This window comes from Pteropus medius, unplaced genomic scaffold (assembly GCF_902729225.1).
Source record: "Pteropus medius unplaced genomic scaffold, Ma_sr-lr_union100, whole genome shotgun sequence".
Taxonomy (NCBI): domain Eukaryota; kingdom Metazoa; phylum Chordata; class Mammalia; order Chiroptera; family Pteropodidae; genus Pteropus; species Pteropus medius.
Genome location: NW_024351731.1, coordinates 2,687,163 through 2,707,843, shown reverse-complemented (window position 1 = coordinate 2,707,843; position 20,681 = coordinate 2,687,163). Strand labels below are relative to the sequence as shown.

General features: G+C 50.4%; 1 protein-coding gene and 1 pseudogene across 5 annotated transcripts in view; both read left to right on the top strand.

Moving 5' to 3' along the window:
* Nucleotides 1-20,681, top strand: part of ZFAT (zinc finger and AT-hook domain containing) — a 117,319-nt gene that overhangs the window by 60,278 nt on the left and 36,360 nt on the right. For 4 of the 5 annotated variants that reach the window (XM_039845899.1, XM_039845901.1, XM_039845897.1 and 1 more), the window contains 4 exons: nucleotides 1,215-1,302; nucleotides 2,929-3,078; nucleotides 3,956-4,129; nucleotides 13,405-13,493. In XM_039845899.1, coding sequence (XP_039701833.1) covers nucleotides 1,215-1,302; nucleotides 2,929-3,078; nucleotides 3,956-4,129; nucleotides 13,405-13,493 — 501 coding nt within the window. Of the gene's footprint in view, nucleotides 1-1,214; nucleotides 1,303-2,928; nucleotides 3,079-3,955; nucleotides 4,130-13,404; nucleotides 13,494-17,910; nucleotides 18,773-20,681 lie in introns of those variants that run through there. The other variant, XM_039845902.1, reaches the window with a different exon arrangement.
* LOC120588903 (uncharacterized) lies at nucleotides 16,941-17,058 on the top strand (annotated as a pseudogene).

The following is a 20,681-nucleotide window of genomic DNA, read 5'->3' as shown; positions in this document are numbered from 1 at the left end:
ATCTGAGGCTGAGTTACATAATAACAATGCCAAAACCTCAGCAACAAAGTCTTCCAGGGTTATTGAGTGTTCTGAGCACTTTATGTGTATTTCTTTTGATAAACTCATTTTTTAGAGCAGTTTTAGGTTCACTGCAAATTTCCCACATACCTTCTGTCCCCACACATGCCCCACCTCCCCGGCTATTGACATCTACTCCACAGGGGTACGTTACCTGCAACCGAAGAACCTACACCGACACGTCATTATCACCCCAAATCCGTACGCTTACATTAGGGTTCGCTCTTGACGTACGTTGTTGGTGTTGTCCATTGTTTGGGTAAATGTGTAGTGACACGTACCCATCACTGTAGGGTCACATGGAGTAGTTTCACTGCCCTAAAAATCCACTGTGCTCTGCCTGGTCACCCTCTCTCCCCTGTGTACCCTGGCCACCAAGGACCTTTCCATCGTTTTATCGTCCCCATCATTCTGCCTTTTTAAAGATATAATATAGTTGGAATCATATAGTACGTAGCCTTTCCAGGTTGGTTTCTTTCACTTAGCAATGTGCATTTAAATTTCTTCCACGTCTTTTCATGGCTTGATAGCTCATTTCTTCTCGGTACTAAATAATACTCCATTGTCTGGATGGACCACAGTCTATCCGTTCATCTCCTGAAAGACAGTTGCTTCCAAGTTGGCAGTTATGAATACAGCTGCCATGAACATCTATGTGCAGATTTTTGTGTGGACGTAAGTTTTCTATTTATCTGGGTAGACAGCAAGGAAGGCAATTGCTGGATTTTGAGGTACGAATATGTTTAGTGGTCGTGAATCTCAATAAAATGCCTTCTGTGAACCCCCATGCGTTGAGTGCCGGGGGACGTGATATGTGTGGGATTGTGGAGCAGCACCGGGCTGCGTGTTCGACTCACAGTCTCGCCTGGCCCTGTTCTGGCCTGGCTTCCTCCTCAGGACCATCATCTGTCTCTAAGCCCCGTCCCTCCATCTGAAGTGGAGGCGATGCCATTTGCCTCCCACTCATAAGTTTGCTAGGCTGTGCGGGGCCAGATGCAGGCTGCATGCCATGGTCCATGGAAAGGTGCACTGCGTGTCTAGCTTTGGTGCTGGTGGTGGTGGTGGAGACGGTGCTGGTGGTGGTGGTGGTGGTTTCCTCACAGAGACCAGGTTTAAACAAGACAGGCAATTGATTGTGCTCTCTTTCTGTTAAGGACAAAAGGAGTTATTCTTGTCCTGTGTGTGAAAAGTCTTTTTCAGAAGATCGACTGATAAAGTCACATATCAAGACGAACCATCCTGGTAAGGTTATGCAGTTTAGAGTGGGAGATTAATGTTAAAATCCTTATGTTTGTTTTAAAACACAGCATTACATATCAACTGCACTAAATGAAAATTCAGAGGGACGAAGATCTGCGCAAACTCAAGGGAAGCAATCATTTTGATTGAGAGCTGGGAGTTACGTAGTTATTTCCGTTTATGCATGGGGTCTTCAGATACGTCTTTCCACAGTCTCGCGAGCCCCCTCCTTTTTTTTTAACATGACCTAAGAGTGCCTCCACCTGGTCACTTACACGGTCTGACACGGATTCCGCCCCCGTGAGCTCGTGCTGCCCGCCGTGGTGGTTCACGCGAGGGTCAGGCTCCCTCCCAGGCTGAGGAGCCTCCGTGGTTGGAATGACCGTCACCTCTGACCTTTCCAGTCCCACGCCACCCAGACGCATGAGGCTTGAGCCACCTGGGCGTTCGCGCCTTGTCACTTCTTCCTCACCTCCTGGGACACGTCTCCTCCATTCCCCCTGGTTGATTCCTGTTTAATTTTCACCTCATCTCTCAGAGCCCCGCCCTGGGGGAGGCTTTCGTGGCCTCGGTCTGGGGGAGGCCCCCCAGGCTTCTGTCACGGTGCACGCGCCGCGTACTGGTCGGGCGGTTGGTGCTCTCCTTGCTGCCCCCCGACATCTTGGGAGCGGGCGCCCACGTATCCACAGCTCAGCTTCCTTGGTTACCTGCATGTTACCGAGCTGGTTTCCTGTATCTGCCCCCGCCCCCAACTTGTTTTTTCTAGAATATTTTAAAGTAAATCCCAGACAGCATGTACTTTCCCCATAAACATACATTAGAATGCATCTCTAACAAAGGCTTTTTTTTGTTAGCATGACCACCATGTCCCCATTAAAGTGAGCAGAATTCACAGCACACCCTTCTTACTACCTAGTATTAGTCCATTTAAAATTCCCGCAATTGACACTAGATTTTTTTTTTTTACAGTTGGTTTGCTTGAAGCACGATTCAAGCATTTAGCTTTTAGTTGTGTCAGTTAAGGTTCTCGTATTCTTATAGGACACCCCTGCTCCCTGCTTTTTTTTTCTATGACATTGAGTTATTGGAAAAACTGGGTCACTTTTCCTTGAGACCAGGGATCCCCAGTCCCCGGGCCATAGACCAGTATCGTCTATGGCCTGTTGGGAACCAGGCCACACAGCAGGAGGTGAGCAGCAGGCGAGTGAGCAAAGCCTGGTCTGCGTTTGCAGCCGCTCCCCAGCGCCAGCGTCACTGCCTCAGCTCCACTTCAGATCGTCAGGCTTCGGATTCTCATAGGAGCACCGGTCCCTGGTGCCACAAAGGTTGGGGACGGCCGTTGTAGACGGTTTCACATTCTGCATTTGCCTGACAGTTGCCTCGTGATATTGTTTCTCCATCCCTCACATTTTATGCAAACGGATATTTAGATCTGAAACTTGCTGAGATTCTGGATTAACTCTTTAGGCAGAAATCCTATCGCATGACACCATGAGGCACATCTTGGTTTGCCACCTCTGTGCTGCTAGGATCGACCAGTGGGTCCAGGTGCTGTCACGAGGCTCATTCACATCCAGCATGAACTGAGTCCCTTGGCTGCTTGTGATGACCATCCTGCTTTCTTTCTAGAGGTCTCCATGAGCACCATCTCCGCGGTGCTCGGGAGGAGGGTTCAGCTGAAGGGGCTGATTGGAAAGAGAGCCATGAAGTGTCCCTACTGTGATTTCTACTTCATGCAGAACGGCTCCGACCTGCAGCGCCACATTTGGGCTCACGAGGGTGAGTACTCTTCACGCAGAGCAGAGCATCTTCGGGTCCCTGCTTGCGTGCTTCGTGTGAGTGCGCCAGGGGAAGCCGTGGTCTCGGGGCCCCTGAAGTCGGCATTGATTCAGCACACCGAGAAGTGGGTCGTTTAGATAAGCAGTGAAGGTGCTGAGCACACTACAGTTTGTCCCACCCCGGTGCTCAGGTTCGGGCACGGCGTCCCCTCCCCCTATAGCATGCCACACTAGGTTGCAGAGGCCTTTTTGCTTGTCCGCGGGGCTGGGGCTTCTCGGCTGCAAATCAGCCCTCCATGTTTACTGTGAAGTGGGGTCTGTTGATGTTCGTGAGTGGAGGAGGGCGCTGGATGCCAGGAAGCCCCACGTCCCCGTCACGGCCCAGCGACTAGCATTGGAAAGCTCTGCTGATTTCATGCAGTGAAATACGCTTTCACGTCTCACCCTGCGTGCCTCGTCCCGTTGGTTTTTGCAAGGCTCTTGGTTCCTTTAACTTTGTTCACTTTAACTCGGTTCAGTTGAATTAATGCTCGGGGTCCGTGCCCTCGGGGGGTCGTCCAGCTGTCGAGGAGGCAGGTGTGAGCGGCTCACCGTACCGCACCGTGAGCAGCGCTGCCAGGAGAGGGTGCAGGCCTCGGGCACATTGATGGGGAAGCAGGGATGTCCACTGGGGACAGTCCGAGGAGGCTGCAGAGTGGAGGCCCGGGTGGGACAGCCTGGGTAAGAGCATGACATGGGAACGTGTTTGGGGACAAGTGGGTGCACTGCGTTATTCAGAGTGGATGTGGAACACACACACACACACCCCCCTTCAGATACACACGTGCATGCGCATGTATACGTGTGTGTATGCGTATGTATTTTTTCTCCTCCGGTAGGTGTGAAACCCTTCAAGTGTTCTTTGTGTGAGTATGCAACTCGTAGCAAGAGCAACCTCAAGGCTCATATGAATCGTCATAGCACTGAGAAAACCCACCTGTGTGACATGTGTGGCAAGAAATTCAAATCAAAAGGAACGTTGAAAAGTCACAAGCTCCTTCACACTGCCGATGGTGAGTAAGTGACTCCGAAGCGAGTTTTTTTTCCCTCTAAAAGTCTGGTTTGGAGCCCACTCTCGGTCCAGCAGAAACTGGACGTGCCTGGAGGCAGGGAGGGGCGAGCTCTGTTAGAATTTCTGCTCTGAGGGAGCAGCGAGACCTTGCCTGTGTCCTCGCTGCCCTGGGCCCAGTCCTGCAGCCAAGTGCGACTGCCCCCAGTGCTGGGAGAACACCGCGTGCGCGTGTGTGCGTGTGTGTGTACGTACGTGCACGTGTATACACGCAAGTGCGCAGGGTGGGGTGGGTGGGGAACTGTTCAGGGACTGAGGCGTCCTCAGGAGGCCTTGGTCTTTTGTTCTAGAAGCTTTGATTCTCTTCCACCCTCCAAACCCAAGTGAGCCTGAGGATCTGGAGGGTGTCCGTGACCGCAGCTAAGCTGGCGTTTCCAGGGGACGCCACCATCCGGGCTACGTCACGGTGTCCGTGATCAGTTCAGAAGGCGAACAGTATTGAGGCAGGTTTGACCTTGCTAAAGTATCCTCAAGTGGATTTCATTTCCTTCATTCATTAAGAGCTGTTGCTGGAGTTCCTGCTATGAGCCAGTGGTGAAGAGGGTTCCAGGCGGACAGGGTCAGGAAGGCAGAAAGCCTTCAAGGAGCTTCTCTCCCATGGGGCGGGGGAGGGGCATGTTGCTGCGGTCCCCGGTGCTGTGATGGGCGCAGTGTGGGAGCCCAGAGGAGGCAGCGGGAGTCCTCCTGGGTGCAAGGGGTGGTGGTCACGGTGGCCAGGAAGGTCACCTGAGAGGGGATGGGTAGAGGGAAGGAAGGTGGAGCTGTTTTGGGAAGACAGGCAGCGAAACCTAAAAGAACTTTAATATTAAAAAAAATTTTTTTTTTAATAACAGTTGTGTGAGGGACTTGTGAGTATTTTATGTAACAAGATTACAAAACTGTGTTTATGAACATATTGTTATCTTAGCATAGTTAGATATAAGAATTGGAGTTCGCGATAAACATCAAAGTGATTTTTGATTTCAGGCTTCCTAGAGGATGATAAAGCCGTTAGGCCCTGCCTTTGTTTTAAGAACGTTCTGGGCAGGTGTGTCCTGCTGTGCATGCACGGGTAGGTTCCGGGCAGGTCTGTCCCGCCGTGAGTCTAGCGGGTGGGTTGATGGGAATACAGGTAATTGTGTGGCTTTATCTGGTCTGAGATGATCACTCTGCCCCAGGTGGCTAGGGCTCAGTTATGCATCATCTTTGCCACTTACCATAGTCTCTCGTTTTCCCAAAGCCAGCGTGGTGAGGGGAGGCCTGAGTGGTAGAAACGCTTGTTCTAACGCCTTTGATGATCTACTGTGTAGCTTTAGCCAAGCCATTGGCTATTCTTTCTAATTTTAAGAAAGCTTTGAAAAAGGTTTAGTTGCACCTCATTCATTTTTCGTAGTGTGCACATGTTATCTTGTTGATTTCTAAAAGTTCTTGGGATCTCAGTGCTTTGTCATATTTTGTGACTATTTCTCTCCAACCTGTCATTGCTTCTACATTTTGTTTACTGTTTCTTTTTCCATACAGATGATAGCTTTGCATATTAATTTTTTTTTCCTTTATGTTTTGTTTCTCTGTGATTTTTCTTTGTTAAAAGAAACCGTCCCCATCTTAGGAGGGAATTCTGTTTTCTTCAAGTTTTATTTTATGGTTTTATCACGTTGGTGAAATTCAATATTCTTAGAAAGTTATTTTGGTGTATAGTAGAGATCTCACTGTGTTTCCAAGCAGTTATCAATCGATTCAGCGTATTTATAGAGAAATTGATCCTTTTCAATTTATTTTAAAATGCCAGAATTTCTCAAGATGTTCAGTCTGTTCTGAGGTTTTGGTCTATTTCAGTGGTCTTTGTTCTAGTACCTTGTTTTATAAAATATTTTTAATAACTAAAATTTTATCATACACTATTTTTTTTTATGGGCATCTCTTAGTTCTTTTCATTTAATTATTATTTCTTTGGATAAACTTTGGAACCATTTGGTCAAGTTAAGAAGAATATCTTGTCTTCCTTCCTTGACGGTGGCCTTGTGAACCATGTGACAACACCTCAAACATGCTTTGATGTCCCTGGGGAAGTGTGCTTGTACTGAGGGTTTGGTAGCCCCAGGACACGAAAAGGCTCTCAGCCTGTAACCATAGAATTAGCTCTTTATTTAAAAGCAAACGTTGCTTTAAAGCTTTTCTGAAATGGCTGATTTTAAGCATATTTATTGTATCAGGAACAACGCAATAGATTATTCCACAGTCGGCTGCACTCTGTACGGAGAGAGAAAATGCTCTGGGTTTGGAGGGCCGCATGCTGTTTCCGCTGCGTGTTCCCTGTTTTCTGTTTGTTTCTCTTTTCTCACAAACCTTGGGAAAGCTGTTATTGGCTCCCAGCCATAGAAAGCGGGCAGCGGGCTGGGTTGGCCCACTGTCCTGGCCGTGGTCGCCGACCCCTGCCGTGCCCCACCTCCGTCAGTGGTCAGCAAGCGGCAGCTTCCGCCCCGTCAAACGCGCGTTCGGAAAGCCTTGGTTCATGGTCTGGGCTGATGCGGTTCTTTTTTTACGCAGACATTTTTTCGTGGGATCACCAGGGGTTAAGCCCCTCAGCCGCGACCCGGCATTCTGTAGCCACTTGACCCCCTCGCCGCCATAGCGCCCAGGTCTGCCCTTGTCCCCACAGGTCCGGCTGACCAGCAGGCGATACGGGTGACCGGTATTCCATCCTCCGTGGAGATGCCAGCCCGACCCTCCGGTTGCCTCCGGGTCTCTGCTTACATGCTGCTCTCTGATAATATCTCCTCTGCCTCTGTCTCGCCTGCGGCCTCCACTCGCCTTTTTCTGCGCCCTCTTGATAATACTTAGCGCTTGCCTTGCCCCTCTGTCTCTGCCTGCACCCTTCCGTCTCTGCCTGCACCCCTCCACTCTGCCTGGATGCCCCTCTCCACAACATGGATCTCCTGCCCGTTCCTTGACCTGCTTGGTACGGCCCGTCTTGGGGTGTTTGCCTGCCCTCTGCCTGGCAAGGTCGCCCCCCAGGCACCTGATTGGACTCCGGGCTCATGGCCCTCAAGTCTGAACTCGAGGCTCCCTTCCTCGGCTGGCCTTCCCCAGCTCCTTCGTGTCGAAATCTCACACCCGCCCAGTCGGCCGAGCTGCCTTGTGTTTCTGTTTTCCTTCCTGGCGCGTCTTTCTCCGGTGTGCTATGTAGTCTCCTAGTTTCCTTATTCGTCTTTATTATTGTTAGTATTATTGTCACTGTTTCTACCGCCGGAAGTGCCACACCCGTCACCTCAGCCTCCTTCTGTGTTTCTTCTGTTTCTCCTTCGCGCCTTCTCTGATGCTGTGTGGTTTCCGTGTTTGTGATTCTGTGTCTTCCACTAGGCTGTAAGCCCCACCAGCAAGGACTTCTGACTTATTCTATTTCTTTTCGACCCCCAGCACCTAAATCAGTGCCTGATTTATAGGAGGTTTTTGTTGATTGAGTTTTTATTGATCGAATGAGTGAAAAACAATGTAAAGTGCCCTGCACGAAGAGCTTGGGACGTAGCAGCTCTCAGAAAGTGCCAATTATTTGCCCCAGCTCATCGCTCAGATAGTTACATTAAATCAAATGCTTGTGAATTAGATATTTTAAAATAGGGGAGAGGAACTATTAAACGCATCTTCTTGGGCATCTTTTAATCGAGTAAAAACGATTGAGTAATGACCCTTTCCTCTACCTGCTTGTGAATCTGATTTTTCATGTTTATTTTCTTTTTTAAAGGAGTGTATCCCTGTTTATCCATTCCTGTTTCCCAGAGGAGCTTATCACTGCACCTTAGAAGAGATAGGTCAGCCTGGGTCAAGGTTCCTGTTCAAAAGGTTTGCCAGTCAATACGCACAATGAGAGACATTGATCTCTACAGGGCCCGATTAAATCCTTTGTGTGTACGCCAGCAGTATGCAAGAATTTAATGCAAAAATCATGCCATATCATGTTTTCTCTTTTGAATTTAAAGAGGGCCTAGACATGGTATGCGGTCTAGAGGTTTATCTGTGGTTTTGCTCACCCGTAGCAGAGGGGGAGAGGTTAAATGGTACCGTGCCATTATGTTATGTAATCAAACAAGAATTCTCTGATTATGAAACCAAAGCTCTTTGAAGTTCATTGCCACTTCCTTTGGGTTCCCTTTCCCCGATCCAACCTGCCCTCATACACTTGAGTGAAGATGTTTTCTGGTAAAATTTACAAAGAGAATTATCCAAGCCTCAAGTGCTCTTGTGCGTGTAATAGTTAGACAAGCAGAGCGCTGAGTGTGGGAATTAGGTCTGAGCGGGGGAAGGACCGCTTTCCTCGCTTCTCCAGTTCATAGCGTGAGATCCCGCAGCCATGTGTTGAAATACCCCAGGCGGGTAAGTGTGGCGTTCGCTCCTCCCTCTTTCCTCTGAAAAGCAGACTCAGCTGTGGGATAAGGTGGCCGCACTAGTCCATGGTCTCTGTTTCTGAAGCGGGAAGTTCACACAAAATGGCACCTGAGCCACCAGCGGGTTGGTCTTACCAAGTTTTTATGAACGGTAAGAGCCGTTGGGAATAACTGAGCCCACATTATGAAGCGAACCATACAGCTTACTAAACGGTTAGCTTAGACTGATACAGATTTAACCTCCGAGTAAAGCGCGGTTACCTAAACCGTCACCAGGGTGAGGGGTCTCTGCCGTCACTTTCGTCTAGTTCCGGTGCCAGGCTGTTTCCTGTTCTTTTATCCAATTCTCTTGTTTGTTGCCTTTTGTTTCTTTCCACGTCTCATGCTGATCTAGTTCTTCTGGTATCAAACCGATGTACTAATGACGGAGAGTCATCAGTTGCTCGAAGTTCAGCCTTTACAGTGCAGAGACTTCGTAAACTGCATTTTTATTGCTGTAGCTATTTCTGTTGCGATTCACCGTGGCAGAAATCACCGCAGATGCTGGCACCGTGAGGATGCTGGCTCTGCAGACGCCTGCGTGGAAGGCCTGCTGTGCTTCCCGCAGGGCACTTCCCTCCCCTCGGCTGGCAAACCTCTGTGCCAGGCTACGCGGAGAGGCAGCGAGGCAGGATGGGTCACGCGGGCTCTGGAGGGCCGGCCCAGGTCGGAACCCCCTCCAGCCGTGAACGAGCACTTTGCCGTCCGCGCTGGAGCGTGGGCGGGTTCGTGTCCTGTGACTGCGGTAACAAACTGCCTCACTTGTAGGGTGTGACAGCTGTTGAGGTCAGAAGTCTCGTAGCAGCAGGGTGTCAACGGGGCCTCGCCGCTGGCAGCTCTAGGAGGCAGTCTGTTTCTTCAACCTGCCCAGCTTCTGGAGGCCGCCCGTGTCCTGGCTGGGAGCCCCTTCCTTCGTCTTCAGAACCGGCAGCTCTGCATCTTCCAAACGCTTTCTGACCCTTTATTTCCATCATTCCATCGCCTGTCTGACTCTGATCCTCCTGTTTCTCTCTTGTAAAGACTCCTCCAATTTCATTCATTCATTGGGTCCACCTGAATAACTCGGGGTCATCTCCCATCTTAAGATCTTTAACTTGATCCCATCTGCAAAACTCCTTTTGCCATAGATGGTGACGTTTGCAGGCTCGGGGGGGATTGGCACCTGCGTCTCTTTGGGGGAAGGCGTCGGCAGCCTCCCGCAGTGGGACGTGGGAAGCTTCCCTGGGTCGTGCAGGGCGTCGGGCGGACGTATGTGTTCCCTGTGCTCAGCGTTCTCGGTGCCAGCAGCTCATGACGACACGCATGAGTATGGACGTGCGTCGTGATCAGTCTGCTTCATCCCCATCGTTTACGGAGGATCACGTTACGCTTCTCACATGTCCTCTCATCAGGAAGGCAGAGCGAAATAGTTAATGTCTGAAGAGCGTTCTTGCAGAGTCGACACCGCCTTCCTCCGGAAGACTGGGTGAAGTCACGAGAAGGCATGTTCATGTTCATTACTCAGTAACAGTAGAGATTCGTGGAAATTTGCTTCTCTGAGTACTTTAGTGCACCTTCAAGTTTGAGGTACACCTACAGTTTCATTGGGCAGGGACGATTTAATTGGACAGGTGTTTCCAGAGAGCTGCCTTACATCGGGAGGAAATGCCCCTCAGTGTTCTTTCTCCGTGTTCTGAGGGGGTCCGGATGCCGGGACGTGAGGGGGATGGTCTGTTTTTGAGCTGGTTTAAGATTCCCCTACCGCCCCGTGCCGCCTCAGTTTCATGTAGAGCTCTGTCTAGAGTAGCCGAGCAGCTGGGACCGGCCCCGGGGACCTCACCCAGCAGCCGAGGGTGTAGTAAGACACGAAGGGGAACAGGTGCCCTGCGGTTTCTGGGTGCTCTTCCGCAGGCGGGGGCTTCGCACATCCGAAGGAGCCCCACAGCCGCCAGCAAGTGAGGGGCGGGGGCAGCTCCCCGCACCTCGGCCGTGCTTCCCGAGCACAGGGGCCTCCCGAGGCAGGGCTCCACCTCCCCCGCCGCAGGAAAGAATTCAACAGAAAGATTGTCCTGACCCTTCTAGGTTTGGGGGCACCTCTCTTCGTGTAACCCAAGGCAGAATAACAGGCCTTCAGGTCCCGCCCCCTCTGTGCTCTTAGTACAAGCGTAGTGACTTTCTGCCCGGGTCAGACCCCAGTAAGGGACAGAGCTTGGCATGACCTGACTCTACGCCCTCTGCTTCCCTTTCCTGTCTGGTGGGACTCGGATGCAGCTGACATCCTGTGGCCTGGTCCAGCCACTGCTCTACAGGTCAGGGGTCAGCTTCGTTCCATCCGCAAGTTACCTGTGAAATGCTGGCTGAAGAACTGATGTTAGACAGAGATGCAGACGCCTTCCAAAGACAGATACAGATTCTGAAAAGATGGTAGAGCACTCTTTTTGTGGGATGAGCGGTAATGGAGATGACTCCCCCTCCCCGCCATCTTTGAAGGGGAGTTAGCTGTAACAGATCACGTATTTTGAAGGGAATAAGCTGGTGGGTGAAATCTGGTGTTTCCAGAGCACGCCGCAGTGTCTGCAGTAGAGCCCTCCAGCAAGCCTGGCGCTCGAAAGATGCCGACGTGGAAATGCCAGGGGCAGGCAGTGCTGAGTGCGCCTTTTTTCTTTCCACCTGCAGCAGCAGCCAGCATCATCCACAGACTGTCATGACACCCTCAGGCTTCATCTTTGAACTGCCTGACACATCTTTTCTTTCTCAAATTTCGTGCCAGTTCCAAAGCTCCTTCTGGAGAAGGCAGCCCCACTGTTTTTAATTTTTTTTCCTTTATCTTTTTAAAATTAAAGTATCACACATGTAGAGAAAATCGCGTGATTGCTAAGTGTACGGCTCAGTGAATTATCACAAAGGAAGCGCGTGCGTGTAGCCACATCCCAAGATGAAGCGCAGGGCATTGCTGGGCCCACGGGCGTCGTCCTTTCCCCTCCCTCCCCATCTGTCCCCTTCTCTCTCCTCGGGGCAGCTGTTTCCCGGACTTCTGACACGATAACTTCGTCTGGCCTGTCTTTGCACTTCGTATAAATTGATTCGTATCACGTGTGCTCTTTCGTGTCTGGCTTCTTCCTTTTACCATTACATGTGCGAGGTTAATCTGAGTGCTTATGATTTTGACCTTTAACATCCGGGCCTCTGGGTCAAATAAGACGAACTCCGTAAGTAACTCAGATTCTAAATTCTGTGGTTTGTAACTGGCAAGGCTTTGCTCCTACGACTAGCTGCTTTCACTGTGGCCATGTTTTGCAGAAAGCTTGTGGTACTTTCCTGGAAGAGTGTTTCTCCAGAAAGTCGTGTATGACTCGTCTTTCTTCTGTCCTCTTGCCAAAACTCGGCTCAGGATGACTTCCAACTCTTGACAAAAGTTAAATCCTGCCTCAGAAGGCAAGGAATGACCATCCCCGAGATTATTCACAAAATGAGGCCGCTGTGTTTTTGAAGGGGCCAAGGTGCTTGGTTAGAAAGATCACCGATAAATTACCATACAGCCAGGCAAGGCTGGGGGCATGTTTTAAAAGACCGTGAACTCTTTTGAACTTTAAGTTCAGGAACTTTTGATATCATTTTACGGTTCTCTTTTGAAAGACCTATTTTTTGGATTATGTACAATAGCGGATGAGATGAAACATTCTAGCATTTCAGAGGCGGATGCGGATGATCTAAAATGCTTTTCTGTTGCACAGGAAACATTAAAACAACACTCACAAAAACCTAACCCCTTCCCACAGGCGTACACACAGTTCTGTTCCCTAACAAAAAGGTCATTCTTATTAAAATTCTTTTTTGATCTTTGCTCATGTTCATATGGAATGATTACATAGTTGCCATTAAAGTATAAGTGTTGTTCTTACAGCCTTAAAATTAATGTTATGATTATTTTTTGTTGCTCTTGAGGCTGTGGATAACACATTTAAGAGTTGTATGATGACCCATTAAGGTGGTGATCCGTGCGTTACATAACCATTCCTTTGTTTTTGGATACCGTATTATTTTCTTCCTGCCATTGTTATGATGCATGTTGCGGGAGCCCCTTCTTGCATATGAGCTCTTCCTTCTTGTGAGTTAACTCCGTAGGCGCGTCTCCAGGAGCAGGATGGCCCTTTCGTCTGGGTGTTTGTAAGTGTGCAGCGTGCAGGCGTGCGAGTGCTCCAGCTTACCTCTTTTGTGGCTAGCACTTTGTGGTATTCAGGTGTTCAGTGTTTAGTTTAGAGGGCATCAGATCTTACCATGTTGTTAGGGCTTTTAGTCATTTGGTGACGCGTACCATCGGACAGCGGCGTCAGGATTAGAGGGATTACGTGCGTTGATAAGCACGGAGCGTTCGTGGCGCTGACCGACTGGTGGCGCTGTGTGTGTCAGTGTGTGCTGTCGCGGACTGCTTTTGATTCATTAACTCCGCCCCTGAGCAGATCATTTGTCTGCGTCCTTTCTGTCTGTTAGCTTTCCGGGGTCTTGGCGCGTTGCGTTCTCACGCTCACTGACGCATTCCTGACCGCGGGGGCCCCCTGTGCCCTCCGCTCCCTCCACACTTCTTCCCTGTCGTCGGCTGGTCACACCTGTACTGTTTCCTTAGGAGCCGGCCCAAGTTCACCGTCGTGGGCCCGCCCTGGGCAGAGCTGGCTGTCCTCTCCCTTCCGTCCCCCGTGTCTGTGTCCCTGCTTGCTGCTGCTCCCTGGGATTCCAGACGCAGACGGCGAGGGGCATCTCCGTGCGCCTGGCTCACGCCTGGCGCCACGTTCGCGCGTAGGAGCTGTCAGCCTGACCACCCTGTCCTTGTCCCCCCTTTCAGGGAAGCAGTTTAAGTGCACGGTGTGTGACTACACGGCGGCCCAGAGGCCACAGCTGCTGCGGCACATGGAGCAGCACGCCTCCTTCAAGGTAAGGGCTCGGGCGGGGAGCGGTGTTCCAGGTGGGGGCGCGCGGCCTCCGGAAGGCAGGCCAGGAGAGTGCCCGGTCCTCTTAGCTTTGGCGTCCCCGTCACTCTCCGGCCCCTCTGCCAGCACACCGGAGTGGACGGGCTGCAAGTAGCGTTTTGTGTCCCTGTGGAGTCCCAGAGCGCTGTGTAAGAGGGCGCCGAGCAGGGGCGGGCTCAGTCCTACCACGAAAACAGAGTGACGTTGAGGAGAGAGGGCGGGCCGTGAGGACACGCGTGTGACATGTGCTTTCAGGTCCGGATCCTGCGGATGAGGCTCTGATCTGGCAGGTGTGGAGGTGGCCACCTGGCAGGCCATCAGGAGAGCTGGAGACGGTGCTCCCGGGAGCCCCCCGCAGGGCCTGGCGTGTCGCAGGGCTCCGGGGATGGTGACTTTCCTGTCCCCTTAGTACCTCTAGTTGGTTTTCTGTAATGCAGGTGGTAGTTAGTGTCCACTTGGCCACTGCTTATGGCGCCATTATCAACGGTAACAACTGTGGTTCGGTGAATTTGTTTTATAAAAAATTTGGCCTAGAACGTGGCACCTTGACCCTTAAAAAGGAAGTGGATGCTGCTGCTGGCGTGTGCATGCGGAAAACGCGGCGCTCGGAAATGTCTGTTAAACTCATGTCCCCCACCAGCTCCCAGAGAATGGCAGAAGGCGGAGGGCCTGCCGGTCACACGCAGATGTTGCGTTAACTGAGCATCTGCTACATGCCACACTGTGTGGGGAGCTTGACACCCCTCAACTCTGATCTCTAATGAGAAGCTGAGACCAGTAGGTTAATTTTGTCCTTGTGACCCCAGAGTTGGAACTGGACTTCTCATTCATCCCGGGGTTGTCAGCGTGGGACATTTTCCGCTCCTAGCCAGACAAAGCTGAGCAGTCCCCCCGCCCTGAAATCTTCACTGTTTTCTTCCTAAGCGGTGTGGGCTGTTTGGTGTATGTGCAGAGGAAGTGGATTTGGGGATGGTTTGCTTTAAGAGGTCACCCTCACGGGTAGTTCTCAGCTTTTTGCTGCCGTCACACCCACTCCTGAGCGGTGTCCCCGCTGGGAGTGAGGTTCAGGCCTGAGTGAGAACCCGAAGTCCGCCTTGGCTTCTTGTACCCCGCGGGCCAAGTCCTGTCTCTCAGCTGACGGGCCGACACGGCAGAGCGAGGGGGCTCCTGCCGGCGCCGCGTCCCGACTCAGACTTCGCTTTCTCTTTCCTCTCTGCCTCCTGAGTTAGTTTCCTGTGTAGTCGGTTTCACGTAGCCGAAAACATCACACGTTTATTGTCTTAGAGTCTGTAGTTCAGAATTTCCACATGGTTCTTGCTGAGTTATAGTCAAGGCCATGTTCTTTCTGGAGGCTCGAGGAGAAAATCCATTCGCTTGCCTTTTCTGGCTTCTGGAGGCCACCCACGTTCCTTGGCTCCTGGCCCCTTCTTCCATCTTGAAAGCCAGCAACCTAGTATCCCTCATCTGTCCCTTCCCTGACTCTCCTCCGTCTCCCTCTCCCACTTGCCAGGACCCTGTGATTACAGCAGCCCACGCGGATCGCGTCTCTCGTGAGGTCAGATGGCAGACAGCCTTAATGCCACCTGTCGGCTTAATTCCCTTTGCCCTGTAAGGTCCAGAGATTAGGACGTGGACATGGGCCGGGGGGTCTTTAGGCTGCCTCCTGCATTCCCACACTCTTTTCTCTTCCTGTTTATATCTACTCGGTGGTAGAAAAAACTTTCGTCAAACCCAGAAAAACAGTACATAGGCGCTTGTCCGTGGCCGAGACCTCAGCCCTCCGGGTCCCTAACCCTAGACGAGGCCTCGCAGCGTGTGCACCGGCACCACTGATCTTTGCCGTTGGCTTGCGAGAGGAAACCCATCTGCTTTTCTAGATCTAGATGTGTGATTTGTAGTCTATAATTTGTGTCAGGAAACACTGTAATAAGGGCAAGTTTTCATACTGCCTTTTAAAATTACATGTTTTTATTTATACATTTTAAAAATAAAGTCAGCACGTGTTCAGTAAATATGATTTGGAAAATGCTTTTTGGTTCCTTGTAGAATTTTGGGATAATAATTTTTTTAAGACGTGATTGTGGTCACACTGGAAATGAGTGTTTTTTTGATGGGGATGGAAACGTCAATTTTACTACTGGTAAAGCTCTACTGGAGGACTTGGCTTGGACGAGTGGCCAGATGGTTTGCTAAGAATACTTCACTTCTGAGTGAGACAGCGTAACCTCCCAGTCAGAGGCAGGGCTGGACACCCTAAACGCTTTAGGCATTATAAATATTGTCTTTTTTATTTATCATTGTTTCATAGGCCTTTCCACATTTCGTGAAAATATATTTATTAATTTACTTTAAATGGTTGCTTGAGGATGACTGTCCTAGTTTAATTAACCATTCCCTCTAATTCAACAATTTGCTCATTCCCAGTTTTTGCTGTTCTGAAGAGTAGCTCTACAATGGCTGTCTTCGTGCCAAAAGCGTTTCTGTGTCATCCTAAAATCTAAAGGACTTTGAAACACTGGGCGAGGCCCATCAAACCATTGAGCTTCACAAACAGTGAAGGTGTTACATGGGATTCTTGCATCTGTAGTTAAAATGCATTCCTTAGGCTAAAAGTGACACTCTTAGCCTTAAAGAAGCACCAGAAAAGATGCTCGGGCCGGAAGAGCTGCTGCCGAGCCGGGCGTCTCCAGACAGAAAGAGGCCCGTTCTCCCAGTCTCGCTGCCCAGCCCGTTGCTGTCCTGCAGATAACAAGCCCGACACCATCCTGTAAGGCAGCGTGGTCCGATAGGCAGGAGCCGCTCAGGAATTTTCTCTCATAGGCTCATGTGAACCCGTAACTCCTTTGCTGGAGATGTTTTTAGTGGTAGGGCTGGTTGATTCACTCCCAGTCTCCTTTGCGTGTGAGTAAAAAATGACTTCATTTTATTTAAAAAAAATTTTATTTTGACATTATTTTAGACTCAGAAGTCACAGAGAGTTCCTGTGCACCTATCACCCACCTTCACTCAATGATAAAATCTCACTTACCCACAGTCTGTTATCAAAACTAAGAAGTCGATTTTGGTATATTACTATTAACTAAACGACAGGCCTCATGTGGACTTAACCAGTCTTACCTCTCTCTCTTTTTTTAATTAATAAGCTTTTTAAGGTCGTTCTAGGTTCACGGCAAAGTCGAAAGTACAGAGTTGCCATACACCACCTGCCTTCTCAACCCCCTATATCCAGCCTCCCCCATTCTCAACACCACACCAAAGGGGCATATTCGTCATAATCAATGAACCTACGTTGACACATCACAATCGCCCGAAGCCTATAGTGCATATCGAGGTTTACTCTTGGTGTACGTTCTGCGAGTTTTGACTAATTGCAGAATGATGTGTATTCACCATTACAGTTAAAACGTCAACAGTCTACGGCCACGCCACCCTGAACAAGCCCGATCCTGTCTGATCTTGAAAGCTAAGCAGGGTCGGCCTGGTTAGTACTTGGATGGGAGACCACCTAGGAAGACCAGGTGCTGTAGGCAAAAAAGAAGAAAAAGGGGAATTGTAAGCTGACAAGGTCTTTGCAATCTATGAGGTCAACCAAGGGTCGCCTCACCTAAAAAAGAAGTCAACAAATCCAGCTAAGGGCTATGCTATAAAATAGCTCATCAGTGTTCCTCAAAAAATAGAAAAAGTCTGAGGAACTGTCACATCTGAAAGGGCCTAAAAAGATGTCATGACTGAATGTAACGTGGTATTCTAATGAGATCCTGGAATAGGAGAAGGAAATCTGAATAAAATGTGGACTTTAGCTGATGGTAATGTATTCATACTGGTTTATTAGTCGTAGTATGCTGCCTTTGATGTAAGTTTACATGGCACAGCTACTTCGGATGACAATTTGGCATTTTCTCCCCAAACTGAATGTACTCTCACCATGTGGTCCGGCAGTTAACCAAAGGAGTTTTCCCAGCTTCGCCCCTTCAGTGAGTAACGGAGACGATGCTGCGGGAACGTGCAGACCTCGGGCTTGGGGGCGAAGCCCAGGTCCCCCCTCCCGTTCCCTCTGGATGTGTAAAGCACACGAGCCCTCCAGCCCTCCAGCCCTCTGAGCCACCGGGGACTGGGCTGGGCTTTCTCTCCTCCCTCCTGCCTTGGCCCCCAGCCTTCAGCTCTGCCCTGCAGCTCTTGGTGAAGCTCCTCATTTCACAGGGAAAAGGTTGGTAGGTCACCATGCCAGGGATGAAAGTGGCCGTCAGTCTCTTTTCTCCTAGGCAGTGCTTGTCCCTTTCTGGAATTTGTGTCTTTGGCAGTCTGATGAATTTAAAAACGTGTGTCGTGTTGTTAGTTTGGGAGCAGCGGTCCCATGTGATTTTCCGCCTCCTACCTGGCAGCCGGAACGCCTCACCCGTGTGATCCTGACAGCGTCTGACACAAAGTGGGTGCCCAGTACACGCTCATGTGGACCCCCCGTCCCGTCCGCACTGGACACACAGAAATTTTGCCCGGAAGGAGGGAGCAAGGTGGGTGACTGCGGCAGTGACTGCTGCTCTCCCCAGTAGCTAAGCAGATTGAGTCGCCGGGCGCTCTGCCAGCTCTGCGAGGGCTTTGGCGGTGCCCAGGGCGGGGCGGGGAGCGCCTGGGAGATGCGCGGCCCTCGGAAGTGTGTCCGCGGGCGAAGCAGCCGCGTGCGGCTGTGGTTCGAGCGCTCGCCTTACAGCACAGGCCCTTCCTTTTCCGATACTGTACGTCGTGGCTCTGGTCAGACTTAGAATCCTGCCTTGCCACTTACTTCCTGTGTGGCCTTGGGCAACAGGGTCTGTTTGCTTATGGAGTGCAGAGACCCCCTAATTCCACTGATTGGTTCTATTCCTTTAAAACGTGCCTGATCGCATAAACGTGTCACTTAACCCAGAGAACCCTTAACGAGGCGCATTTCCCACAGAGTTCTTCGTAAATTCACCTCCTCCTGACAGCGCCTCTCCTGAACGGCACTGCCCAGCCGTGCCGAGCCTGCCCCATGCTTTCGCAGAGTCCACCTCCCTGGGCAAGGGGCCCAGCCCTGATGCCTTGCCTTTCTCGTCACTGCTTCCCACCCATTGTCTGCATTGTCCCAAGACCTGTCACAGGGTCCCCAGTGCTGGAGGGAGTTTGCACTTTGGGGTCTTTGCTCTGCGAGGCTCCAAGAGGTTCCTGACTTCTGGAAAGCAAATCAGAAATTGGGAGTGTGAATGTGCAAGTAAAAAAAAAAAAAAAGTCAAATCAGCAGTTTTCAAACTCTGTGCGTTTTGGAAACCGTTCAGTGTGACTCAGTGCTGACCATGCTTTCTCACCTGAGACTTCGTTATTTCTGAAACGAGGCCTGGGTTTGCCACATCTCGGATCTGCCTCTGCCCGGCCCTCAGAAGGCTGGCCAGCCTTCCCCGTGGCCGCAAACCTTGTGGATGTAGATGAGCGTGTCCTTTCAAAAGGGGACTCAGCCAGACAGCTGTCTTGAAAAGACATTTTTGAACTTAATTTATGTTTGATATGTACCTAAAACCAGTCGAACCCTCAAAAATTTATACCATGAAGCCTGAGGAATATATCGCCTGTTGTCAAATTAAAATTTGCTCAACTGAAATATTTTCACAAAACTCGTTTGATTTCAGTCATTGATTTTGTTATCAACGATGAACTTTTCCTAAGTCATCTATGTGGAGTACATGATAGCCACAATTTAACATTTAGATTTCTAAGAGACAATGTAAGTATAAATAAAGTACTAAATTTTCATCTGAATTTTTGATGCAAAACGTGAACTGTTTGCTTATTCCTTTGCCATACCTTTTCTGTGCACCTCTAGTGTGCCAGGCTCCATGCCAGGGGCTGGAGATGTCAGGATGAAACTAGGCCTGCGTCCACCAGGCCCACGGGTCATAAAAATAACAGCAAGTGTGTTAGGTGCTGTAAGAAAGTTATGTGCCACGCGCTGTGGGACGCAGAAGACCACCTGATTGTTTCAGCTCTGTCATATTTTAAAAGCCGTCTTTAAATGGGGCTAATGTAATATCATCCTGTCATGTAAAGGCTATAGCTTTTAGAACCTATAGCAACCAGAAAGTTCTCTGGCTCACCGATACCCACAAATCCCGGAGAGTGAGTGTAATGCCTCGTCACACTCCTGATCACGAGATGGGTCCCCACGGTGTTTATATCGTGCCCATGTGAGGCCGAGGTGAGTCTTATATAGGGAAGACACCGGGCAGCGGAGCTCACGGGATGTGTAAGGGGCGTACGTACTAAACTGAACAAAGGTGGTATTTGGGCGGGGTCCGCCAGGATGCGACTGGGCAATAATTCACTCCCGGTTGCCAGTCTGACCTTAGTGATAAGGGAGCGAAGTATGGGAATGATCTCAAATAAGCAGAGGTTTTGGGACCGCGTGTCTATACAGCCCAGCCAGGTCCATCGCTGGCCAGAGACTTCAGTGCGCCCCCGCAGGCCAAGTCCTCCGGCCCAGCTTGTGGCGTCCTGGCTGCGTTTCTCCTGCAGCTCAGGAGGTGGCCCCTTCTTCCCATCAGAAAGCTCCCCCTCCAGGCAGAATGTTTAGGGACATTCGAGTCAGAATGAAGGAGGCAGGAGGACGGTCCCTTTCGTAACCGCCGTCTGTGAGGCATCACAGTCCACGCTTCACGTGTCACCTCATTTTCCCCTCACATTTTCCCATATCACAGACGCAGAGACCGAGGCCCCGAGTCGGCCGAGGCGGCGTGCTCAGGGATAACGCGATTAGCAAGTGGCGGAGCTGGGGTTTCGGTCCTTGTCTCCGTGGACGGAGCTGCTCGCTACCCACAGCCGTCTGATTCTGCAGCCGAGCGGGGGGTTCGCCCCCTCGTCGTTCTCTCCTCACGCGGCTGCGATTGTCTGTGCCTGCAGTTAGGAGCGTAGCTTTCGGAACTCAGGCAGAATCTCTCAGCAACGTGCTGACTGCGTGTATACTTAGCGGGAACGTTTTCCAAGTTCAGTGGAAATTACCGAACCGTAGGCAAAGGGGTTAAAAAGTCAAGTGTAGAGTTTCTGTTCCTAGTGTTTGTTTTGCTCTTCAGTTTTTAGTCTACATGAAAGTGAATCTGAGATGACAGGTTTTTCTTTTTTTTTTTTAAAGCATGCTTATGTGTGTGGG